The following is a 27834-nucleotide window of genomic DNA, read 5'->3' as shown; positions in this document are numbered from 1 at the left end:
CAGGATCCTCCCCACGGCGTCAGCCTCCGCCTGCGATTTTCTGGACCAACGGCGGCTGCATAACCACCGATAAGGACGACTGAAACCGCTGAATCGAGTCCTTTGGATTTCAACAATGAGGAATTTAAGATTTCGCAGACCTAATCCTGACAGGAAAAATCCGCAGGATTTTTCCAATCCTGCTCTCGGGGGGGACATTTTGTTCGAAAAATTTCGGGATGGTTTTTTTCGCAACAGTCCATTTTAGTCAATCGGAATCAAGTAAATAGAGCATTTAAATATTTTTATCAGAGCGAAGAGCACGAAAGTGGAGAAGAGATAACCGCGAGGCTTGCGCAGCTTCAAAATGGCGACAGCAGTTCGAGGGTCAACATGGGCTTGATAAACATGTTTTGTTTATCGGACGCGAAGAAATTTCGGGGATAAGCAGATTACGGCTTTTTTGAGGATGCTGCTCAAGTGCTGTGGTGGTTTGGTTCTTTTTTTGAGCGCGGCAATCTCGGTGGCAGGTGAGTACATCCACATCTACTGCGGTGGCAGGGCCGGCTTCAGGCAGGAGCGAGTGGGGGTCTCGGAGCTTATTCCAACGGACGCATATTTGTCAGATTTTTTTTGCGATATTTTAAAACTGTGTAAATGTTTGTGGATTTAAACACAGAAAAGTAATCATTGTCCAAAGACAAACGATTTTAACCTGATATTTAATTCAAACATAGTTTTTATTAATTAAATACCTTGTTCATGTAATAAGTTATCTACCAGAGTTATCTACAACACGATATACATATAACCATTATTTGATTTAGGGTGTAAGAACATTTTAAATAAAAATATATAATCCCTTCTATTCATCAGAAATACAAGGCTTTCATAAATGATTCCAACATGCAAGTGGGCACTGATTTGTTCCGCCTCTTTCGGAGTATGTATCCGAAATGGCAACTTCTAGCCATCCCCATGGCAACGAAAGTTCAAACGTCATAATTACTCTGACAGATAATGTATTAACCATATTAATTAAAGCTTTAAAAATGTCTACCATTATCAAGAAGTGGCAAATTTGCAACAATTTAAATTTCGCAGGTCACTGGATGTACGGAATAGTTATGAATATTTTGTATCATTTTAGGTTTAAATTTCTTGCCATATTCTCGGATACCTTTGATATATTCGAATTTTCTGTTGAAATATTAATGATGTATTTTTGTGCCCGAAATAAACAGTGGCGTCAGATGCAATTGCTTATTTATGCAGGATCTCTCAAGAGATCTGGGAATTTTAAAAACATTTATTTACGCAGTCCAAGAGAAATTACCATATTTAGGTTTGGAATTCACAAACACTTTAAAATGTACACAAATGTTGTATAAAATGTTTAAAGTGGAGTAGTTTCTTTATTTTGACGGTTTTAGATTCTTTATATATATAAAAATAATAATAATAATAATGCAAAATCAACAGATTCACAATTGTTATTGACGGAGATTTGGAATTTTTCAAAAAATTTGTAAATTCTTAGTTACTGTTTTCAAGTTTACACCTATAACATTCTGGAGCTTATCTCTGAGTAAGTTTTCTTTTGCTATTATATTTTCTTTTAACGTCAAGTTTGAAAATTGTATAAAATATTTGAAAAATATGAAAAACTGACAATTTACAAATGCAACCAACCTGTATAGGGTTAAAGTTAAAACGTTCTTAAATTTAAGTCATAAACAAACGGAATTTATTTTTTTACTTTATTTTAGTGTCATTAATGTTTCGAAACAATTTTTACATTTTTTTAAACTCCGCAATGTATTAACTTGATAACATATAAATTTAACAAAACATTGGCGGTTTATTTTAATTTTTCAGAATTTATGAAATATTTGAAGTTGTTAATGAAGTGTTAGAAGTCTTATGCAAAATGCAAATCTCCATTTTTAAATATGGAAAATTTGTCTGCTCACCCCACCAATAGTGGAATGACGTCATGTCAAAATTCGTGATTTATGAATCCGTGTTGAGTTTTACCTTAGCTATCCAGATTAAAAAAAAAAGAACAAATGGAACAACATTTTACAGTTTAGTTAAAATCTTACAATCGTTTTAAGGTTATCTTACAAATTTGTCGTATAAATGTCATATAAATGTGAAAAAGTAACATTATCCTGAATTTTTGGTTTATGAATCCGCTTTGAATTTTTATCCTCGAAATCGAAATTTAGATATTACAATTTTTCTAATTTTCAATTTTTCGGCTCTCGGATTCTCGATTTTTCTACCTTAGATATTTCAATTTTTCGATACTTCAGCTTTAGGATTTTGTAGTCTTTACAAATTTTCGATTTTTCAGTTTCTCAATTTTTAATTGTTCGATTACTCAATTTTTCGATTTTCAATGTTAGGATTTTTCAATTTTCCGATTTTTCAATTTCTCGACTCTTTAAATTTTTGAGTTTTCGATTTTTTCATTTTTTCAATTCCTCTATTTCGCGATTTTTCAGATTTATAATTTTTCAATTTTTGGATTTTTAAAATTTTTTGTTTTTCGACTTTTAGAATTCTCGATTTTTCTATTTTTCGATTTCTTAATTTTTCAGTCTTTCAGTTTTGATATTTTCCAATTTTTCGCCTCTTCAATTTTTCGATATATCAGTTTTGGCATTTTTCCAAATTTTGATTCTTTATTTTTTCGATTTTTCGTCTTTTCAAGTTTTTACTTATTCGATTTTTAAATGTTTCAATTTTCAAATTTCAGATTTTTCAATTTTTCGATGTTTTAATTTTTCAATTTTTAAAATTTTTGGTTTTTAGATTTTTCGATTTTCCAGGTCTTCGATATTACTATTTTCGGATTGTTCGAATTTTTAAATTTTAGATTTTTCAGTTTTTTCAATATCTGGGTATTATATTTTTCTATTTTTCATTTTTTCGGTTTTCAAAATTTTTTATTTTTCGGTTTTCTAATTTTTCGGATTTTAAATTTTTCGAATTTCGGTTTTACTATTTTTCAATTGTTCAGTTTTTTGATTTTTTGATTTTTCAATTTTTGGGTTGTTCGATTTAGCAATTTTTTAATTTTAATTTTTTCGATGGTTCAATGTTTGACTTTTCGATTTTTCGATTTTGGTCTTTTTAGATGTTTCCACTTTTCGACTTTTCAATCACTCGATCTTTTTGTTGTGTTGATGTTTGACTGTTTCGATTTCTGGGTTTATCGATTTTTCGAATTTTTGGCTTTTCAGCTTTCCAATTTCTCAATTTTTCGATGTTTTGATTTTTAAATTTTCCGATTTTTCGTCATTTTCGTTTTTAATTTACTTCAATTTTCCGATTTTTTTAATTTTGGATTTTTATTTCTCGATTTCTCGATTTTACGATTTTTCAACCTTAAAGTTGTAGGTTTTTGAATTTAAAAATTTTTCCATTTCAGTTCGTCGATTTTTTCACTTTTCAATTTATCGATATTTTAATTTTTCGATTTTTTTAATGTTAAATGTTTGATTTCTCGATTTCTGGATTTTTTAATGTTTAAATTTTTCGAATTTGTAATCTTTCAGTTTTTAGTTTTTCAATTTTTCGGTTTTTCAAATTTTTAAATTTTAGATTTTTCAGTTTTTTTGCTGTTTAGATTTCTCGATTTTTCTATTTTTCGACATCTCGTTATTAAATTTTTTTGTTTTCCATTCTTTCGGTTTTTAAAATTTTTTATTTTTCGATTTTCCAATTTTTTGGTTTTTAAATTTTTCAAATTTCAGTTTTGCTATTTTTCAATTGTTCAGTTTTTCGATTTTTTGATTTTTCAATTTTTGGATTGTTCGATTTATTAGTTTTTAATTTTAAATTTTTCGTTGGTTCAATTTTTAAGTTTACCATTTTTCGATTTTGGTCTTTTTTGATTTCCCAATTTTTCGATTTTTCCACTTTTCGACTTTTCAGTTACTCGATCTTTTGATGTGTCGATGTTTGAATGTTTCGATTTCTCGGTTTATCGATTTTTCAACTTTTCGGCTTTTTGGCTTTTCAATTTCTTAATTTTTCGATGTTTTGATTTTTAAATTCTCCACTTTTTCGTCATTTTAGTTTTTAATTTACTTCAATTCTCCGATTTTTTAAATTTGGAGTTTTATTTCTCGATTTCTTTATTTTACAATTTTTCAACTTTAAAAATTTAGTTTTTTGAATTTAAAAATGTTTCCCTTCCATTTGATCGATTTTTTCATTCTTCAATTTTACGATATTTTAATTTTTCAATTTTTTAAATTTTAAATGTTTGATTTCTCGATTTCTGGATTTTTGAATTTTAAATTCTTCGAATTGTTAATTTTTAATTTTTCAGTTTTTAATTTTACAAGTTGTCGGTTTCTCATTTTTCAACATTTCAATTTTGTGAATTTTTCGATGTCGGAATTCATTTTTCGATTTTTCGAATTTTTAAATTTTAGATTTTTCAGTTTTTTGATGTGTAGATTTCACGATCTTTCGATTTTTCGACATCTGGGTAGTAAATTTTTCTGTTCTTTATTTTTTCAGTTTTCAAAATTTTTTGAATTTTAGTTTTGCTATTTTTCAACTGTTCAGTTTTTCGATTTTTAGATTGTTCGATTTATCAATTTTTTATTTTAAATTTTTCGATGGTTCAATTTTTAATTTTGCCATTTTTCGATTTTCAAATTTTTCGATTTTTCGACGTTTCGACTTTTCAATTAATTGATCTTTTGATGTATCGGTGTTTGAATGTTTCGATTTCTCAGTTCATCTATTTTTCGACTTTTCGACTTTTCAGCTTTTCAATTTCTCAATTTTTCGATGTTTTGATTTTTAAGTTTTCGAATTTTTTAAATTTTGGATTTTTATTTCCCGATTTCTCGGTTTTACAATTTGTCAACTTTTAAATTTTAGATTTTTGAATTTTTTAATTTTTGCATTTCTTCTTTTTAAAGTTTTCGGTTTCTCATTTTTCAACATTTCAATGTTGGAAATTTTTCGATGTCTGAATTTTTCAATTTTTCTAATTTTTGACTTTTTCCACTTATCGTTTTTATTTTAAGAATTTTTAATTTTTCGGTTTTTCAGTTTTTCGATTTTTGAAGTTTTCAATTTGTCAATTTTTGATTTCCAAATTTCTCGATAATTTTTCGATTTATGGATATTCCGATGTTTCAATTTTTCGGTTGTTCGATTTCTCCATTTTTCACCATACTTTTGGGACATTTGTATTTCAATAAATTTTTTAAATCCTTTGTTGTTTTGAAAAAATGACAGTAAAGTACATGTACGAACCCTACAAATACATATGGGGTGTTCAGTAGAAAATGCCATTAAATTGAATTTAATTTTTTTGTCAACATTGGAAAGTATGTCGACAATAAACATACAGTTTATGTAATAGTAAAACTTAACCTCATTTTTACTTACAATAAAATTCTTAAATAAAATCGCCTGACATTTTATATAAAATAACCTGATTGTGCCAAACAATCACATGCTCTACACAAGTGACCAGCATGTGACATTAAAAAACAGTGTCGATAATAATGTAACAATTATGTTTAGCAACTCGCCTCAAGACAGCTTTCCAAATTTTGCTCAATGAGCGTTTAATTTTAACTGTAATATGCACAAAGGGATAGTTTAATTTTGGCTATCAGGAAAATAGGCGATCGGGGGCAAAGGGATTAACAGAAATAACGGAGGAAGTTGAGAAATCCGGGGAATTAAATACAACCGATAACGCCCGGGTCAGACAAAATTTGAACTAATAAAACCGGGGTTTTATTATTAATCTCCAGTTTAGTAACGAAGTCGGGGCAATTATTTCAAGTGAAATTATTCTTATTTATAAGCTGGATGGCTTTTGGAAAATCTTAGGAATTAATTTCAAAATGGGAAATTATATAGCAATTTTTATGTTTGTTTTTATTACTAAGATTATAAAACAAGATCTCTGAATTTAGATTGGAACTGTAAAGCCTGTTAGTGGGGATGACTAGGCAAATTTTTGGTAGAGAGAAAGTTCACAAAAATCAGTCCGGTAGAAAAGGTAAAAAAGTTTCATATATAAAAAAAGATGTTTTTAATTTAATCAATACACAAATTTTGAAATTGTAGAGTGTGTCCTGATATAAGTATAAAAATGAATACTTAATACATTTTAACAAAATTATCTCACATATCGGAGTGAGCTACATTTAAGAAATAAATTTGAAAATATTTTATTAAAATATTTAAAATTGTTAATTAATTAATAAGTTGTGTATTTATTGTTTTTATATATTTTTAAGTGAGTCGTTTTAACCGGATTTCTATTTGAAGTGACATTTCTTCATATTTCCTTACTTTATTTTTTCAGTCAAAGACGTTTCTTGTGAAACTTATTACCTTTAATAAAACATGTCCGCGGAGCACTCTCCACAGCCCGCCTCAGGGCGCATGTTAGCCTGAAGCCGGCCCTGCCTCGTCGCCTTCCTCGCCGCGGAAAGTCCTTTCGTTTATTGCTGTTTACATGATCCTGGGAATCTGATGACGGTTACCTAACATTTTTTGTGGGAAAATTGACCCATGAATTGCAAAAAAGATGCCACTGACGTCGGTGCACCGGCGTGTTTGTAAAAGGCGCTGAATTGCGTCAGTCGTCGTGGTAACCGGGAAATTATTGATTGCAGACTCCAGCGAGCAGCAGCAGCATAGGACCAAAGCAGCCACAGAGAAACAGCACGACCTGTGGTGTTACCGCTGCGACACCATGGTTGATGGTGACAGATGCTTGGATTTGGTCGGCAATCACTCATACATGCACACGAAGTGCCATAAAGAGCAGAAAAAGTGTCAGGTAGGGCTGAGTGTTTGATTACGCAGGGTCGTCACTTCATGGTGGACAGGCATTTAATTAAGTCAAATTCTGGCAAAGAAGTAACAAGAATACATCATACAAGAGTTTCCATTTAAAAATAGTATCGATGACGTTATCGTTTTGACGTTATTAACTAAAAAATTGCTTTTAAAATGTAGCCCGCGTTAAACTGGGTCGAGCTGTTCGAGCGTTTTCGTCACGTTTCGCTCCTGAAAGGTCTTTATATCTGTTCCAGTTTTAATGGACAGGCTGCTTTTTATGTACATACTATATATGATCTAGACACTTAAACCGTAGCTATAATAGGTACTTCTTTATTCTACTCTGAGACGTAACATAAAAGAGTTTAATAAAAATAAATATAAAAGTAAATTTTATCCTCCTCAAAAGTGTTAAATGATGGCATGTTACTGAGCTAGCATAAACAACCATACACTTCACTCAATATACGCTTTAATGTTCTGTTGACATTTTATAGAATCCAAAAATACAAGTTTTCTCTTTTTGAAATTACACTTTAATCATACTAGTACAGTCAATTCGGCATACGACTGTAGATTTTGGGTAGAGGGGGGGGGGGTTCGTGGGGGGTTGAACATGAGTGTAAAACTGAGTAACAGTGCCTCTGACAAAAATTTTCTAAAGAGATTTTTTTCAAGAAAATAACCTTTATTAATATTTACATTTCCGGCGTAATGTTAATAATAAAAAAGACACGAACAGAAGAACAGGGGATGAAAAACTTTTGTAGTTTTAATCCCAGAGTTTTCGACATCTCCTTCTTCTTGAGGGACCAGCTTAGGCCGTGACCCGGCAAAATAGCCCTGTCAAAAAAGCCCGGCATGAAATTTGTATAAATAAAAAAAGAAATTATTAAAGATGTACTTTTTGGTTTTTATTTATTCACAGAAATGTTTAAAATTTGTTTATTTGAAACAATAGAGACGTCAGGTCAGGTCAGGTCAGCTCAGGTCAGGTTAAGTCAGAGCAGGTCATAACTAAGTAGCATTGTTTTTGACATACTATATACTCTTTTTATAAAAACAAAATTGCGAACAACCGTCAACAACTGTTGTTAAGTTTGTCCGAAAAATTCTAAAATTTGATTTTGAGCTTTTATTTTTTTATGACAACCCTTGTAAGTTAAAATAAAGAAGTGCATGTAATGTTAAAGTAAATGTAAAGAAGTGTGCTACGTGCATGTTTCAAATGAGTTTTCGCTCTACAAAATTTTGTGATGACGTCATTTGCAAGGACACATTATATCAATTTGGATAGGTACAGTGTGATTCTGATAATAACTGTATTGTATTTCCAAAATTTTGGGAAAGTGATTTAATTAATAAAATTAAATAAATAAACTGACCCATTCGTTAATTTTTTGAGTCACCGTGTATAAGTAGTTCAAAAAAAATATAAATGGATTGATAAATCACAAGTATATACTCATCATATTTTGCACAATTTCGATAGGATTTATTTGGTAAAATTTTGAAATGACGTCATAAATTTTTTAGAGGGAACAAGCAGATATATTTTGATTACAAATTTATCATGTTTACGATAACTTTAAAGTGTGTGGAAGATTTGAAAGCATTCGGTTTCCCAGTTTCTGATTTGATCAATAAAATAACTTAACTCATTCATTAATTTTTTGAATCACCCTATATAAGTAATTAAAAGAAATATGAATGGAATGATAAATCACAAGTATGGACTTATCATATTTAGACACTTTAGATAAAGTTTTTAAAATTTTCAGATGACGTCACGGATAAATTGATTAACGATTTACTATGTTTTCGATAACCCTATAAAACGTTTTCAAGGTTTTAGAGCAATTTCAAACTAAAATTTTAAAATTTTGTTATACAATTTTGATTTTTTGGATAAAAACTCGGCACGGATTCATAAACTACACTCAAATTCAAAAAGGAATTAGGGAGGTAGCGAAAGAGGAAAGAAAAAAAAAGGATACACAGCAAGGGGATATAAGAAGCTGGGAGTAAGGGACAAAATGTATACATTGAATGACAATAAAGGAAAATTGGAAGAAAAATTTCGCAAATCAAGTCAGCACTAACCGAAGAAAGAAACACAAAAAGGAGTGGTAGTAATGATAGGACAAATAAAGACTTTAGGTTTAAGAATGTAGATTTTGTACATAATAGGGGAATGGCAAAGAATAATGGGGAAGATAAATGTGGTTTAAAATTACTCTTTTGGAATATTGCTGGTCTGAAAAAGAAAGAAAATTTATTTTGGGACTACGTGAAAAATTTTGATTTTGTGGAACTAACAGAAACATGGATACTAGAAAGAGACTGGAACAAACTGAAAGACGTGTTGCCAAAAGAATTTCAGTGGAAATTGCAAGGGGCAAAAAAAGAAAAACGCAAATGTAGAGCAAAAGGTGGAATCATAACAGGAGTGAAGAAAGATATAAAAGAAATACAAGAGGGGACGATAGAAATGGAAGGCATGGTTGAAAAAAAACTGACTGCAAATAAAAAAAGATGGATAATCTGCACAATGTATAGTAGAGGAATGAGAAACACGAAACAAGAAATACAAGAAAAAATAGAAGAGTCCGAAGAAGATTTTCTACTGTCAGGGGGGACTTTAATGCCAGAATAGGGAACAAAAGCAGGGAACACGACGGGGAAAACACATGAAAATCGAAAGATAAAGTAGAAAACAAAGACGGAAAATTGCTATGGGAATTAATTGATGAAAGCGGTTGGGAAGTCTTGAATGGGGTGAAGGAAGGGGACGAGGAGGGGGAATTTACCTGGATAGGTAAAAGAGGGGAATAGGTAATAGACTACGTAATAGTAAACGGATTAGTAGAAGAAGAGGTACAAACATTCAAAATAGGAGAAAGAGTGGACTCCGATCACATGCCACTAGAAGTAAAATTGAGGGGCATAAGTAGGAGCGGATGCTTAAGTAATGAAGTAGGAAAAGAGAAGAAAATATGGGTATGCAATGAAAAAGGAATTGAGCATTATTATTAAAAAAAATGTTGGAAGTGGAATTTAAAGAAAAAGGAACTGAAAAGAAAATGAAAGAATTAAAAAGAGAAATTGAAAAAGCAGCCATAAGAAAAGAAATTGTAACGAGAAATTTAGAAAAGAGAAGCAAGGAAATGTTTACGAAGGTGGAAAAAGGAGAAAGGTATAAAAGAAGAGTACTGGCAAGCAAAAAATAATTATAGAAAACGATGCAAAGAAAAGAAAGAAGAGATACAGCAAGAAGAAGAAGAAAAAATTAAAGCCATAAGAACTGAGCAACACGCATGGCAGTATATAAATAAAGAACGGAAGAACAAAATCACGATTAGTGAAGACATACTTATAATACAGTGGAAGAAGCATTTTATGGAACTGTTGAATGGAAAGGAAGAGAGAATTGTAGCGCAAGATAGTAAAAGCGGGAATGGTGGTAGAGAAAGGGAGGCTGAGATTCGAGTAGAGGAAGTAGGAAAACAAGTAGGACGACTGAAAAGAGGAAAAGCACCGGGGAGGGATGGGTTGGTAAACGAAGTCTGGATATTTGGGACGGAGGGGATGATTAAAAGATTGAGCGAGATAATGAATGATGTGGAGACGTTCAAAGGTTTTCCCAGGGAGTGGAGAGTAGGGCAAATATGCCCAATTCATTAAAAAGGTAATAAAGAAAAAGTAGAGAATTATAGAGGAATAACTCTCTTAAATACGGCATATAAACTGTACGCAATGGTGTTAAATTAAAGGTTGGTGACAAAGATAAACGAAAAGAGTATATTACCGGAAAGTCAAGCGGGATTTAGAAGAAGTAGAGGGGCTATGGACAATGTATATATCCTGCATCATCTAATAGAAAAAGAGTTGCTAAAGGAAGGAGGTCGGGTATATGCACTGTTTGTAGACTTAAGAGCCGCGTTTGATACGGTGGACAGAGAGTGTTTCTGGGAATGCATGGAGAGAAGAGGACTGAGTGAAATTTAATTGCAGCAACAAGAGAGATCTATAGAGAGACAGTGACTAGTGTGAGAGTGGGAGGAGTAGAAAGTGAAATGTCTTGGACGACGAAAGGATTGAGACAAGGATGCCCATTAAGTCCCAGCCTGTTTGCTTGTTACATAAGCGATATAGAGGAAATGTTTAGAGGAGTACAAGCGGGAGGAATTGTGGTGGGGAGAGAAAAGGTATGGTGTTTGGAATTTGCAGATGATTTGGTAATATTGGCGAAGGATGAATGTGGAATGAATAAGATGAAAAGAAATCTACTAATACTTTAAAAGAAAGAAACTGAAAATGTAGAAAAAACAAAAATGATGGTGTTTAGAAAAAAAGGAAGAAAAGGGGAAGAAAAAGTGTGGCGTTGGGAAGATCGAATCATAGATACAGTAAAGGAGTTTAAATATTTAGGATTTAAGTTTACAACAACTAACACGGTAAAAGCACACATAAGAGAAAGAAGGGTCAAATCAGTGCAGATAATGGGAATGGTGTGGAGTATAGGTGAGAGAATATTTGGACATGACGTAAGAAGAAGAATGAAAATGTTTGATAGTTTAGTTAGGAGTGTATTAATGTATGGAGTGGAGATATGGGGATGGAAGGAATATGCAGAAATTGAAGCAGTATCAGAAAAATATTTGAGGTGGATGTTAGGGCTACGGAAAGAGACGCCAGGCTATATAGTAAGAGAAGAATGTAAACGAGAGAAATTAAGAGTATACACTGGGAAAAGGGATGTAAAGTATGATTAAAGGTTGAAAGAAAGAAAGGAATGTAGGATATTGTATGAAAGCTGGAAGGAAAAAAAAAGGAAGCAAGGAAAGAACATCACAAAGGTAGACAAGGATATTATGAAAGACTAGGATACGCATGGATGGAAATAGAGAGAAAGAGAGAAATGGGGGTGAGTATGAGAGAAGAGTTGTGTATGCGTGACAGAGACATAGATAAACAAGAGAGAAGAGCGAGTGTAAGTAAATCTAGGTACAATGCAGACTATGGAAAAATAATAACAGAAACAGTACCAAAGTACCTAGACAGAGAAAGCGCGAAAAAAAAATTGCGAGATTTAGGTGTGGAAATGAAGAAAGAAATAATAAGTTTTGGGTAAGCGAAGGTGAGAGAATGTGTAGGATGTGTGGAGAAGGGCGAGACGCGATAGAGCACATGCTGCATGACTGTGAGGAGAGCAAAAAAAGAGAGGAGAGTGTGACAGGGATATTGAATGAAGACGGAAGAGAGGTGGAATGGATGAAAGAAGTGGAGAGGACAAGAGTAAGGCCGGGGCAAGGGGGGATGGGATAAAGGAAAAAAAATGAGTTATGTGGTTTTTAAAATATTTTATTTGGTTTTTGTTAATTAAGAAAAAAAATTGTAGTGTTGTAATTCAGGAATCTTTTAAGCCCGTAGGGTAAAAATAAACACTTACTACTATAAACTACATGTGGAGGAATATGTTATTTTATAAAATTTAAATAACATTTACTATTATAACAGACGCATCGATTTATTGTCGATACGATATTCCGAAGACATATACAAAATTTGACCACAATCAGCCTGGCAGTTTAGAAGATTATCTATGTAATAAAAATTGACAGCAGATGACATGAGACAAATAGATGGAAACGAGACACCTATGTTTTCCTACTCTAGCGTTCATACTTTTGCTCAGTTGTGGAGATTTCCCAACAACAATTTGATGACGTCCCCGTAAAATGTTTCTGGGGAAGGCCATTTCAATTTAAAAAATAACATATTTCTGTAATTGTTGTTTTAAAAGTCTACCTTGATTTTGTTTATTATTATAATATTTTTTATTGTTTAGTTCGTCTTGTTCTTTTAGATACATAATACGAAACTCGGTGACCACAGCCCAAGTGTAATTTCGCAGATGGGAGGTCCGCGGATTTATGCCGGGTCGCAGTTTTTAATTGATCAAATTAAGAAAGATTCATTCAATTTTTCCGAAAATTTGAGAATACATTATTGTTATTATTAGTATTACACTACGTCTATTCATTGTTATAAGCAGACTTCGGTATCGCGGAAGTGATGCACATTGCCGTCCGATTGCCAGAGCTATTGCAGTCGCGGATTACAACTTCGGGGATTCTTAACAACAGTTACTAATTTTTCTCGGTTTTCCTGAGTTATACGTGTTCTCCTAGATGTCAAATTGCTTTAAAAATTAAAAATGTCTCTTGAACATCACAATTTTCGTAGTAATCTTGATTAGATAAACCTTGATAGTCGGCCACCCGTCGTTTTTAATATTTGTCTGGTTGATTCCCCATCACTTCCGCTCTGTCTAACTCTGGTTATAAGTGTCCTTGTTAAATATTAATAACGTCATGGCAAAATTTTATTATGGAAAAGTCACATGAAACACACGCATAACATGTTTCTTTACCTGTGGTTTCACAGTTCACACGTAGCTTTATTTTAACTTGTAAAGGTTATCAAAAAATAACAAAATTAGCAAAATTAAATCTTTTACATTTTCGAAACTGTATTTATTTAATTGTTGATGTTACACCAAAAGATTGTGAATAAGAGATCTACAAAATTTCTCTTTACAAATTTTTATCAGACTCACGATTACGGAGATAAATAAAATAAAACCAATTTTATCCCAAGTTTTTTTAAGATGGTAATCGAAAAATAATGGCGATTGCCCCTTTTGTAGCGCCCAATTTACTGAACAATACTAAAAATAACAGTTTTGCAAACAAATTTGGACTTGTTTAGAATTTTGGTAAAATAGGACGGAATAATAATAATCTATGGATTAAAAATTTATATTAATTCAAATTTGCTTTCTTTTCCATATAAAAATTAACGAAGTTGTCAAAATTTTTTTAAATGCATTTTTTCAAAAGTAAGGTAAGATATTTTCTTTTATATTAGATGGATATTGTTTGTGTATCATTTTTACTTTTCGTGTGTAAACTAGGGAAGTATTATTATTATTATTATTATTATTATTAGTTTTGCGTTCGGGCAGAGGCCTAGCCTGTTATGCCCGCGCTACCTAACTACCTAACTAACAAACGAATCCAATTAATTTTATCCATTATAATTATAAAATTTAATTTTGAAATTTGTCACTGTATCAGCTTCAACAATACTGGCTGGTAAGGCGTTCCACGTCTCGAAAACTCTATTGGAAATAAAATGTTGCCTCACTGTGGAGCGGAATTTATCCTTCACTAGTTTAAAACAATGCCCTCTAGTTCTACTAAGTGTATTCAGGGGAAACAAATGCCTGATGGGTGATTGCGGATCTTTAAGCGCCCGAAAAGTTAAAATTAGGTCACCTCTCTTACGCCGATTGGAAAGCGTTGTAACGATTCCTAGTACTATCGATTGTCCCTTTCTACATGTCTGTCGTCTGTCGATGTATATATTTTAGGAAAATCGTTTAGATCATACAAGACTAACCAAAATTTGTCTGGTCATCCCAACCAACAATTTGAAGACATGCACTCAAAAGTTTGTTTAGTAAATGCTATTAAAATATTATAATAAAATACATACTTTTGAAAAATCATAAACTTAGGAACTGCTAAACGAAATGCTTTGAAATCGACTTATTCCTTCCACTCTAAAACTTGACCCTAAGACCTCCCCTCCCTGTCGCTAACCCGTGATACCATAATCTTGCCCCAACACCCCCACCTTTTTCGCATCCTCCCCTATATTTGAATGATTTAATTTCTATTGGACATCCAAACTGAACAAATATTACTGCGTAACAACAGTCCCTCCCCTCTTCCTTCATTTTTCCTCCCTCCTGTCTTGATGATATAAGTTCCACTATGTCATGTGACATTAACTTAAGCCACACTAATAAGTCAGCTCACGCCAAGTCAAGGCACACTAAGTGAGGTCACACCATGTCATGTCATACATGAAACCTAGGCACAGCCTGCTTCTTTACCTATAGTATAACACTCTACTATATTTTTCTACTAAACTGGATTTGATTAATTGTACTTCAGAGGCGAGGAAATTTCTGTCTAAAATTACCTTAGACTATTTTTTCGGTTTTTATATTTAATTGCGCATATTGAACATTTCTTTGACATCCTAGGAAAACATCTGAGCATTTCGTTATATGAAAATTCATTCACCTTCCAGAGACTTCAAATGAAATCAGTTCAAGAGAGTATTAAATCAGACTTTATTAAAATGTACGCGTGGAAAAGCATGAGATATTGGTTGCGCTGTAGGTGCGAGCAGAAAGTCTTGTTTAAATAACTTGATGGAAATAGAAAAAAAGGTCGGATAATTCAAATGCATTAATAATTGAAAAATAAAGGAGCACGTCATATTATAAACTTCAAGCAAGGTGTACTATACAACATTTTTAAAGACGTCGTTAAATTTTGGAAGAGATGAATAGATGAATTCTAATTAAAGACAAACAAACGACAGACGGCCAACGGAAATGGGAAAACTAGTTTTATACATTTTAACAAGGTTTTGTTTAACATTAGCAACTTTTAAATTACTAATTTTTTTCATATTAATATGTTTTTCTTTTCCACATTGTATAACATAATTCTACATTTTACTGTTAAAAAGTAAACAAAACTGATTCAAGTTTAAATATTCCAATTTTAAATTTGAATTTCAAACAAGCTTTCAAATCCTCAAAAAGCTGTCGTCTCCTTACGGAGACGACATTGGAGACGAGATTGGCATTGTAAGAAGGATAAATAAAACACAATAATACTAGTTAGTAAAGACGCTGTTACCGAGCACATCAAATTAAGTACTTTTACTTACAAAGAGTCAATCAGAACTGTAGTAAAAAGTCTCTTTTTCATAACAGAAAGCCTAAAAATACTTCAATTTCAACAAATATGCTCGGGAAAAACAACTTAAACTCTCACCCGGCGCATCCACCATTTCCGTCACAAATAAATTTAATTACAGGAATATTATTTGCAAATAGGTGGAAATTCTAATTATCTCGAAAATTTTAGTGTTTCAATTGTTTGCAACTTCGATTGCAAATTCTTGGCCTAGCGAAACGACAGAGTCTTTTATGGCTCTCAGGTTTCCTTCGTTCAAGTGTTCTCCACAAAAGCTTTAGTGGCACCAATTCCCGCCGATTACTAGGGTCCCTGTATATTAAATGGGTACGGAGAATTCTACAGACAATATCTCGCTTCTTTGACGCGGAAAAAAATTACGGGTTTCAAGATGTCAGTCTCGTGAGGGGCCTGTCTAGTAACTTAGAACTTTCTAAGGGACTGACTACAGAAGGGAAAGATAAACGATATAGACATGTCGGTCTTTTTTGAGAGAAAGTGTGACAGCTCTTGTGTATTTCGTTGTACGTGCCGTAATGCAACAGATCTCATTCTTGCTTTATCTGACAGATAAGTTAAGTTTCTCTTTTTCAGTGCTCCCCCGTCTGTCGAAAGCTTTTGCCTTAATTTACACATATTAAAAATTATTAAAATTGTCCATGAACATATATGTACATATACAGGGTGCAGCATCCAATTCTGGATATAGGGAATTAACATGGCAATTGGTTTTTATTGTATAATATCTCCCCAGATCACTTTAAAGCTATTATTGAGTGATGCCTTTGTGGAGGTCGAAGAGAGCTATCGGCCAGTATTTTTTTCAAATCGTTGCATCGCGCTCATTCACTGTAAAGAGGTTTTAAAATTCATATTTTGAAATTCGCGCCCGAGCCGATTTGTCACGAAATGTTCCGTCGCACTGTCGAAGTTCGGCGATCGCGTCTTTGGATTAATCATACAAAATCAAAATGTCAAAGTGAAATTAGAAATTATTCTCAGAAATCAACAAACAACTCAAACTAAATTATTTTATCCAGTGTGATGATTATTGTAGGACAAATTAAACGGAATAAATGCACAAAATGATCCATTCATTCGTCATAGTGCGCGACTCCGTCAAACGAGCCATCTCGAACTACACTCAGGTCGTATCCAAAAAGCCCGAGATGAAGACTTCGAACAGCTGGTCTTCCTCAAAACCCCATCGGCAGCACTGTGACATGTCCTGGAGGCCCGTCAAACTAGGAATGTACTCGCGCTGCCTCACTCAGTAATCACTGAACGACTCAAATTGAATTATTTTATCCAATATGACGATTATTGTACGTCAATTTTGACGGAATAAATGCACAAACTGCACAAAATATTTTATTAGGGTATGTTGCTGGTGCTGGTCGAGTCTTTATTAGCAAAATCTCATTAAAATGCCATGTTTTACTGCGATTAGATGAAAAAGCGAGGGCTCGCTTTTCTTATTGTGTGATGATAAGATCTACCATCAAAACAGCTGGCGCTTTTGAAGAGAACCTTTAAATGAACCATAAATAAAGTAATGAAATATTGTATGAATCTGGAGAAATATTTTCAAGAATTGCTCATAAAGACTGCTCTCAGCAGCTGTGCAGTAAGTAAACCGATCTTCAAAACTCCTACGCGTGTTGATCAGCATTTGAGTTGAAATCTGAAGACAATATTTGTTACTTTGTTTGTATAGCTGGTATTGTTTGAATACAGATGGACGTGAAGAAATCTTCAAAGAAAAAAAGGGGTCGTTTAGATCCGGCGAATGCACAGAGACCAATGGGTCGGTGCAAAATTTCCATTCTAACATTGCGGGAAAATACTGGTTGTAACGGAACTTGTTGAAAATGGTTATAGCGACGGATCATCAACCATTACGGTGGTTGCTGATTTTAAAATCGCCTTCGGGTCGTTTGGCTCGTTGGGCGCTCCGCCTTCAAGGCATGAATATGGACGTTGTATATACTCCTGATAAAGTCAACGTAGTAGCTAATCTGTTGTCTCGACCTTTTTGCCCGGATGAAGAAGAAAAGGTACAGAGCTACTTCGTTAGTGTTGACCTACCGTCATACGATGCTAAATCTATGCGACAGAAATAAATGGAAGATGATGAGATCAAGATTATTATATTATCTCTCGAAGGAGAAGATCCGTTAGAGATGTCTAAATGGTCTGGGAGGGGATACGTGATGAACAATGGTGTTCTCTTCCGTTTCAACCCATATGTGGACTCCGAAGATCCTCAGTTAGTGATTCCCAAAGAATTGGGTGAAGATATTTTGGCCCAATACCATAATTCGCGTACAGGGAGACACTACGGCATCGAAAGAACCCTTCAAAAGATCTCTTCAAAATTTTACTTCACAGATATGAGAAAATTTATTGCTCGCCATGTAAAAGGTTGTATGGAATGCCAGAGATATAAACCAGGGAATCGTTAACTTGCGGGCCTACTTCAAACCCCAGCCCCTTCCCAGAGATTCGAAGTTGTGGCTGTAGATCTATTTGGCCCTCTACCGGTAACTCCCGGGGGGAATCGATGGATCCTAATAATTGAGGATTTTGCTTCAAAATGGGTAGAACTTTTCCCATTAGTAAAAGCTGACTCTGAATCTTGTGCAAAAATTCTCATCGAAGAAATATTACTGCGGTTTGGAACTCCGAGGAAAATGATTTCTGATAACGGCGTGCAATTTATCAGTGATGTAACGCAGCAAATTACTTATTGTTTTGGTATCACAACTCCGTTCATTCCTTTGTATCATGCAGAGAGTAACCCTTTTGAACGGAAGAACCGCGAATTGAAGACTCAGTTAGCCATTTTGGTTCAAGATCGCCACTCAGAATGGGATCATCACCTGAGCAGCATTCGATTCGCCATAAATTCTACATGTTGCGACTCTACGGGATATAGTCCTTCGTTTCTCACATTTGGTAGGGAGATACGAGCTCCTTATGATCCTGTATATGATCTACGCAAAGTGATTGATGCAGAAAATTTCATACCAAGCATAACGCCTTACTTAAAGAATCTAGCTACTACTCTGTCTGAGGCATTGGATAGAAATTGCAAGAAACAAGATGTCCAGAAAACCCGCCTTGATTCCAGACGACGACCAGCTGTATTCGAGAAAGGTGACAAGGTTCTCCTGAAATCTCACACTCACAGTAGCTCCAAAAGTGGATTCTCTTCTTGCCCCAAAAAGGGATGGTCACAGATATCGGATAAACGTAAACACGGATAGGAGAATAACCTCCGAAGACAAAGAGGTAACGAGTAGTAAAGGGACAGAAAGAAAGAAAAGGGATAGAGAAGTAGAGTCGCCGAAAGAGAACGAGCAGGTCTTCCAAAGAAGCAAAATAACAGTAAGATCACCTCTGCAATCGAGAGAGAAGGAAAATCAAGAAGATATAGAGATGGAGGAGGTCAAGAAGATGATCAGCGAACTTGCGACATAAATCAGAGATGATATGAGAGAAAGTAATAAACAATAATTATTGAACGAATAGAATACACAGCTTAAAGAGGAGCTTAAAACAATAAGAGAAGAATTAAAGCAAACAAGAGATCAACTACAGGAGCAAAATCAAGAAATTAGAGATAAGTATGAAGAATGGAAGAGAGCTAAGGAAGAAATGGGAAAGAGAGTGGGTGAAGTAGAAAGTCAACTAGATCGAATGGAGAGAGAAAAGAGAAGAAATAAAGTAGTGATGATGGGATTGGACATAGAAACAGCAGAGCAGAAGCAGATAATTGGAAAAGTGACAAAATTTTTAGAAGAGAAAGTCAAAGTAGAGAGTAAAGTTAAAAGCGCGTACAAAATTGCAGAGAAAGTTTATGTAGTGGAATTCGAAAACAGAGAAGAAAAAATAAATGTAATGAAAAGCAAGAAGAACTTAAAAGGGTCGTCAATTTACATAAATGATGATCTGACGAAAACGGAAAGAAAAATTCAAAACAAGATGAAAGAAGAGGCAACAAAAGAGAGAAACAAAGGAAAAATGGTTAGAATCGGATATAAAAAGTTAACTGTAGACGGCAGAAATTTTAAATGGAATGAAGAAGAGGGCAGACTTAAGAAAGCAGAAAATTTTTAGTAAAGAGCCAAAAGAGAAGGAAGAAAACGAGGAAAAAGGGAAGCAAACAAGGCAAAGGAAAAGGAAAAGGAGTAAAGTATGTAGATAGGGAAATCGTAAAAAGGAAGCTGGTACAAAATTAGGAGAAAAAGGGGCGAAGGTACTGTTTTGGAATGTCCAAGGGTTGCGAAAAAAGGAAAAGGAGTTCTGGGACTACGTGGGAAAATTTGATGTTGTGGGGCTAGTAGAGACTTGGGTGCAAAGAGAAAACTGGGAGAAATTGGAAGAGACACTACCACAAGAATATGTGTGGGAGTGTCAAGGGGCGACAAAGGAAAAGAAAAAAGGGAGAGCAAGCCGGGGAATAGTAATGGGAAATCGAAAAGAAATGCAAGAATTGGAAAGGGGAAGTAATAATAAAAACGGACTAATGAAGAAAGTAATACAGCTTGATAACAATCAATGGGAAATAATAACCGTTTATAGCAAGAAAATGGAGGAAACCAAGATAAACATAGAAATGGAAACAAAAGAAAAAGGAGACGAAAAAATACTTATAGGAGGGGATTTTAACGCAAGATTGAGCGATAAGGGGACAAGAATAATAGATAAAGAAAAGGAAGAGAAAAGAAGAGCAAAAGATAAAGCAAATAACAAAGAAGGGAAAATATTGTGGCAGATAATAGAAGAAATGGGATGGAAAATTTTGAATGGAAACAAGGAAGGAGATGAAGAAGCGTGGGAAGAAATAGAGAGTTTCAAAGTGGGGGAAAGGGTAGAATCAGACCACATGCCTCTAGAAATAAAAATCAAAGAAAAAGAGCAAGAGTAAGAAAAACAAGAGAGAAGACACGAAAGAAAAGAATTAGAAAAAAGAATATGGGATGAAGAGGAAATTCAAAGATACAGAAGTAGACTAGAAAAAAAGAAATTCGAAGTAAAAGAAGATATAGAAGCTATGATGGTAGAACTGAGCAACCTAATTGTAGAAGCTACGGAAAAAAGAAAGATATACATATGGCAAGGGAGGGATAATAGATGGAACGGAGAATGTAGTGAGTTGAAGAGAAAAGCAAGGGAAAAATTAAGAAAATGGAAGAATAACAAGGGAAGGAAAGAAGAGTACCTAAAAGCAAGAGAGAATTATAGGAGAAAATGGAAAGAAAGAAAAAGAGAAAAACGAGAAGAAGAAGAGAAGACAATAAAGTCCCTGAAAACAGAAGAGCAAGTATGGAGATACATAAACAAGGAACGGAGAAGGAAGACTGAAATCAGCGGGAAAATCAAAATACATGAATGGAAAACACACTTTATGGAATTATTGGGAGGTTGTGAGGAAAAATGCTGCAAAACAAATAAAGGAATCACAACGACGAAAGAAATGTGGAGAGGTGCGGAAATAACAAAAGATGAAATAGAAAGACAGATTGGAAGACTGAAAAGAGAAAGGCACCAGGAGGGGATGGAATCCAGAACGAAGCGTGGATGTTCGGGACAGAAGAAGTGAAAGAAAAGATATGGGAAGTGGTAAATTGAGTTTGGAAGGAAAAAGGGTTTCCTCGGCAGTGGAGAGAAGGTATAATAATCCCATTATTTAAAAAGGGGCAAAAAAGCGATGTGAAGAACTACCGAGAGATTACCTTGCTCAATACGGCGTACAATATATATGCAACGATACTCGATGAAAAGTTACGAAAGGAGATGGAAGCAAGCGGTATGTTACCAGACGGTCAGGCAGGGTTTAGGAAAGGAAGAGGTACTATGGACAATGTGTACATCCTGCGGCATTTAGTGGGAAGAGAAATAAGGAAAGAGGGTGGACGAATGTACGCATTGTTCATAGATTTCAAAGCAGCGTTTGATAGCGTGAATAGAGAGAAAATGTAGGAGTATTTGAGGAGAAAGGGAGTAGATGGATACTTGGTAACCAAAATGGAAGAAATATATGAAGAAACAGTAAATACGGTGAGAGTGAATGGAATAGAGAGTGAGAGTTTTTATACAAATAGAGAAGTGAGACAAGGATGCCCACTCAGCCCTGCATTGTTTGCAGCTTATCTAGGAGATATAGATGAAATGTTCAGAAAAGCACAGACAGGAGGGGTGGTAGTCGGCAAAGAGAAAGTGTGGTCGTTGGCGTACGCAGATGATTTGGTGATTGTGGCAAAGAAAAGAGAAGAAATGAAAGCAGTAATTAAAAGTTTGGAGAAGTATGTAAAAAAAAGGAATTGGAAGTGAATGTGGAAAAAACAAAAATGGTGGTGTTTGGGAAGAAAGTAAGAAAGGAGAAGAAAGAGTGGGCATGGAGAGGGAAGAAGATTGAACAGGTGAAAGAATTCCAGTACTTAGGATATACATTAAAGAGCAATAACTCAGATAGAGCGCATATTCAAGAAATGGTCCAAAAAGCGAACAAAGTGGTAGGAATAGTATGGGGAATAGGAGAGAGAAAATTTGGACATGATTATAAGAGATGAATAATGATGTTTGATAGTTTGATCAAAAGTGTATTCATGTACGGAGCTGAGATTTGGGGATGGAGGGAATATGAAGAAATAGAGAGAGTGCAAGAAACATACTTGAAATGGACATTGGGATTGGAAAAGTATACCGCGGGGTATATAGTGAGAGAAGAAACAAAAAGGGAGAAAATGAGAGTGAAAGCGGGTAAAAGGGCGGTTGGATTTGAAGAGAAGTTCAGTGAGAGAGGTGATTGCAAGATATTGCAAGAATGTTGGAAAGAAATAAGAAAGGAAGGGGGAAAACATGTTTGGAACGAAAGGGACAAGTATTATGAAGGAAAAGGATATGCATGTGAAGAAATGGAGAGAATGAGAGAAATGGGAAGGAGTATGAAAGAGGAGCTGAGTGTAAGAGATAAGGATATAGATAAGCAAGAACGTAGATCGAGAATATCGGAGTCTAGATATAATGCAGACTATAGAAAAATAGTAAAGGATGAAGTACCAAAGTACACACACAGAGAGAGTATAAAGGAGAAAAGAATGATGGCGAGATTTAGGTGTGGAAATGAAGAGAAAGAGAATAATTTTTGGATGGATGAAACTGACAGAAGGTGTAGGATATGGAAGAAGTGCTAAACGAGGATGGAAGAGGACTGGACTGGATGAAAGAAGTATGGAAGATAAGAGAACTATGGCAAGGGGTGGGCAAGCAGAAAGAATATAATATTTAATATATAACACTCGAATTTTTATTTTATTTTATTTTATTTATTTTTATTGTTATGGATTTATCTGAGGTAGGGGTACAAATCAACTTAAGATTAAGTGAATTTGTACCCCTACTGGGAATATTATTAAACCTGTAAGGCAAATAATAAATTAATACTACTACAACCTACGAGTTAGTAAGCTGTACAAATCCTCCAGAAAGAATTGGACGCTATCACGCTGCGGACCTCAGCCCGTTTGTTGAAGGGACTAGAAGTGATATATTAACGCCTTTAATACCAAAACGGAGGAGGGGTCGCCCTAAAAAGAATGTTTCATCCTAAACAACATCGGAGGGCCGTTTGTGTTGTTTAGAGGGGGAGTTTCTAACGGAACTTTGTTTTGATTAAAAAAGAAGAGTGGGCTGATTAGAAAAAGGGTTGACAGATAAAAAATAGTATCTGAATGTTTAATTTTGTTGATGTTTTGTACATTTAAATAAATGAATCATATTATATGGTTCAAATAAACAATATTTATGTGAGCTCTATGGCTGGAGATTTAGTCCCGCATGTAAAAGACCAGCTGCTGCAGGTGCCGCACCCTTCGAGTCCCAGGAAGTATTTGGTAAGCTACCATATTGTCCTACTTCTGAGCATTCAATCCAGATTCGATGAAAAAAGGTGCAATGACATGATGTCCTAGAAGCCCCAGTCAGACACCGACAGTTGCACCTCAATCAGCCTAGATTCTCTCAACCGTTCCTTCGTGAAACTTCATACGTGAGAAGTAGTCCTCAGGCTTCAATTTTTTGTCATGATGCTTTTTGAAACTCTTCTATCCCATCTGTTTAAGATCCCTAGAAAACGTCGTGCCCACCTCATTTTATTTACTTTTTATCACCTTTGAAAATAAATGTAATTTTGTTTTGTGAAATATTTTTATTTTTGTTGTTGTTAACACAATAAAGAAATAAAACAATAATACAAAAGTTTCTGAATCCCAAAACCCATTCGTAATAGAGAAAAATGTTTTAAAATGTTATTAAGTCAAACAATGTTCTACATTTCTCTCTCTCAAAAATTTCTTGTAACGAACATGCTTCCAGGCGGCAAAAATGGCATCCCTGCTTAACGAATGTAAAATCAATTGACTTCCAATCTTTAGTGATTCGAAAAAAAAATGTGAAATTTACCCAAATTACCTATTAATTAAATTAACCGTTGAAGAACAAGCAGGCCCTCGCTTTTTCATCTAATCGCAGTAGAACATAGCATAACCTAATAAAATATTTTGTGCAGTTTGTGCATTTATTCCGTTTAAATTGACCTACAATAATAATCGTCATGTTCGATTAAATAATTCAATTTGAGTCGTTCATTGATTACTGAGTGAGGCAGCGCGAGTACATTCCTAGCTTGACGGACTCCCAGGACATGTCACAATGCCGATGGGGTTTTGAGGAAGACCAGCTGCTCGAAGTCTTCATCTCGGGCTTTTTGGATACGGCTTGAATGTAGTTCGAGATGGTTCGTTTTACTGGATAAAATAATTCAGTTTGACTTGTTCGTTGATTTCTGATGAGAATAATTTCTAATTTCACTTTGACATTTGAATTTCGCATGGGTAATGAAAAGACGCGATCGCCGAACTTCGACAGTACGACGGAACACTTCGCGACAATTCGGATCGGGCGCGAATTTCAAAATACGATTTTTAAAACCTTTTCACAGTGAATGAGCGCTATGCAACGATTTGAAAAAAATACTGGCCGATAGCTCTCTTCGACCTCCACAAAGGCATCACTCAATAATAGATTTAAAGTGATCTGGGGAGATATTATAAAATAAAAAGTAATTCCCATGTTAATTCCCTATATCCAGACTTGGATGCGGCACCCTGTATATATTCCACCTTTTATGTCTTCCATGAAATGACGACCGTTTTACTTTCTAATGTGCGTTTTTGATTAGAGTAACTAAATTACTTAACTTAAGTAACAATTCTGTCATCTTCTTCGAAACGAGTTTTTGCGTTAGTTACTCTAGTTAAAATAATACAATCTCCAATATATAGGGTTGCAAGGAAGTATGAAAACAGCTGAATATGATGAGAACAGTTAGTTGGACCTTCTTGAATTTTGGGCTATAGTTAAAAATACTCAAGCTCTATTTTCTGTATTTTTTTAATAGCACCACTAAACAAATCGTCAATTTTTGAATTGAAGATTTTTTTCTAAAATTTAAAACTGTAACACATGTATATATCTTTTTAACTAGAGCGGCAAATAAAATGATATATTATTTATTATGCATAAATTCTACAATAGAAAATTATAGTTAGCTTGGAAAATACTGTCATCGATCTGTTTGTTTGGAAAAATAAAACACATTTCTAAATTAAGAAAAAATGCACTATTTAAAAACGGAACATTTGATTACTAGTGACATTAAAAATAAATAGCATCTCAAAAACAAATTAACTATAAAATTGAAAAAACCGCAGAAAATAGAACTTGAGTAATATTCCTAGGGACAGCACATACTTTTTAGCGACTCTCTTGTGTTCCCTTTTTCTTGACTCTACTCCTGTATTAGGTGCGGAGGATTTCCATGTCCACTAGCACGGACGAAATCACCGGAAAACCAAAAATGTGGCTTCTCCAAAGGAATTGTTCGGAGATTTGCGAACCCGGGTGCATAATCATCGGTGAAAGAACAAAGTTACATTCCTGCATCACGTGTTGCGACGAAAAAAATTTCTGTAATGCTGGAAGTGGAGCCGAAAGTTTCACATCGTTTCAAAGAACTTTTTCTATTGTGACTTTTATTGTTCTACAATACAGTCTTAATATAGTCGACCGTTCATGACATTCTTTGAACAGTTAACGATAAGACGGTTATTAAGTTTCTCAAATTTATACAAACTTGTTTTGCCAACATTGTAAGTGTTTGCAGAGTAAAGGAGTTTTAACTCGCACAAATTCGTAGTAATGCCAGTCCTAGGTGGAAATTGATTTAATTAATTATCCAAGTTATGGCAGCAAGTTTACGTTCTGACGGCTTAAACTTGCATGTCGATGAGTGAGCAACAGCAGGGGAAGCAAATCTAAAGCCGACTTATGCCCTAAGAAATTTAGCAAAGCAGCATTGCGTACCATTTATTCGGGTTGCTGCTATTTACGACGAAATCTCAACTGAATTATACTATACTTTCCACAATTATAATTAAATACTTTGAATAGAAAAATGCAAATAAAACGAAAGCACAAAAAATGCAATAATAATTGTATGTGTTTCAATTTTGTTTAAAATTTAAGTTGTTAACCTTATAGAGAAAACAGAACTACCGTAATTGGAAATCTAGCAAAACGTGAACAAGTTATGTAAGTTTAACACAACTGAAAATATATGTATGTACCTAATAATAAATAAATGCCGAAACGTTGGCCTTAAAAAGAGTAAATGTCATTTACTCCTTGCGTCCAAGAAAGTTGCCCCTTTTCGTGATAACGGGAAAATGTAATTAAATTTCTCATTCATCTTCTCCAAAAAAAAAAATGTTATCAAATAATAATGTTGTTGTTAATGCTGTTATAAACAGTGTTTTCATTATTTTTTTACCTCCCGAGCGTACTGTAGTCGAGTTCATCGGGCAACTTCTCATTTTTATGTTTTCTTGATCTTTCATGACCCCTAGACTACAAAGAAATAGGTCCCCGTTTCCGTCTGTCTGTCTGTCTATTTGTCTGTTTGTGTCTGTCTGCCGTCTATCCGAATTTTTATTAGACAGATAATCTCCGAAAATACTGGACCGATTGTTGTCAAATTTTGAATATTTCATAAAACGCTAGAATTCCCAAAATCAAATCTTATTAATTTCTCGAAAAATCTGGATTTACTTGCCTGCTTCCACCAATTTTTTGGTGTCACTTTTTTCGTGTTTCCTTTTTCTTCGATGTTACAATTTTTCTTTTTTCAGTTTTAATTTTTTCAATTTTGCAATTTTCGATTTTACAATTCTTTGATTTACAATTTGTCGAGTCTTCGTTTCATCAATTTTTCAAGTTCTTCAAACTTCAATTTGCAAATTTTTGACGTTACAATTTTTCATTTTTTCGATTTTTCAGTTTCTTAATTTTTAATTTTTCAGTTGTACAAATTCTTGATTTTATTTTTCATTTTCTCGATTTTATTCGATAATTTTCGTTTTTTAGTTGCTTTATTTCTTTAATGTTCTTTAGATTTTATAATTTCTGGTTTATTCAATTTTTCAAATTCTCAGTCTTTGATTTTTCAATTCCTCGATTTTGCAATTTCTATATTTTTCAATTAACCAGTTTTCCAATTTCTTTAATTTTCAATATTTCGAGATTAGAATATTTCGTTTTTTCACTTTTGCTCTTTTTCGATTTTTAAGTTTCCCAATTTTTCGGTTCTTCGATTTTCATGTTCTTGATTTCCAATTTTTAGGTTTTTCAAAGTTTTCATTTTATAATTTTTCGTTTTCTCTTTTCTGATGTTTCAATTTTACAATTTTTCCATTTTTTGATTCGAAAGTTGAAAAATCGAAAACTTAAAAATCGAAAAACTAAATAATTGGAAAAAAATGAAAAACTGAAAGACGAAAAATTGGAAACTGCAAATCGAAGAAGCAATAAATAAATGAAAAACTGAAACAGAACAACTAAAAACCAGAAACTCAAAAATCGAAAAACGGGAAACCGCAAAATCAAATCTTATAATTTCTCGAAAAATCAGGATTTACTTACCTGCTTCCACCAATTTTTTTGTGTCAATTTTTACGTGTTTCCGTTTTCTTCGATGTTACAATTTTTTATATCACAATTTTTATTTTTTCAGTTTTAATTTTTAAAATTTTGCAACATCTAAATT

General features: G+C 33.8%; 1 protein-coding gene across 1 annotated transcript; it reads left to right on the top strand.

Annotated features, from left to right (window-relative positions):
* The first annotated feature begins 330 nt into the window (after window positions 1-330).
* LOC135128555 (uncharacterized) lies at window positions 331-26431 on the top strand. Its single transcript, XM_064055433.1, has 3 exons — window positions 331-509; window positions 6651-6817; window positions 25537-26431. Exons 1-3 carry the CDS (start codon window positions 449-451, stop codon window positions 25807-25809), a joined length of 501 nt encoding a protein of 166 aa, XP_063911503.1. The 5' UTR covers window positions 331-448; the 3' UTR covers window positions 25810-26431.
* The last annotated feature ends 1403 nt before the right edge of the window (window positions 26432-27834 follow it).

The sequence above is a fragment of the Zophobas morio genome, unplaced genomic scaffold (assembly GCF_036711695.1).
Source record: "Zophobas morio isolate AGI-343-1 ecotype UQ-CSIRO unplaced genomic scaffold, CSIRO_AGI_Zmor_V1 ptg000014l, whole genome shotgun sequence".
Lineage (NCBI taxonomy): Eukaryota > Metazoa > Arthropoda > Insecta > Coleoptera > Tenebrionidae > Zophobas > Zophobas morio.
The sequence above is the reverse complement of the archived record's forward strand: the minus strand, read 5'-3'. Positions and strand labels throughout refer to the sequence as shown.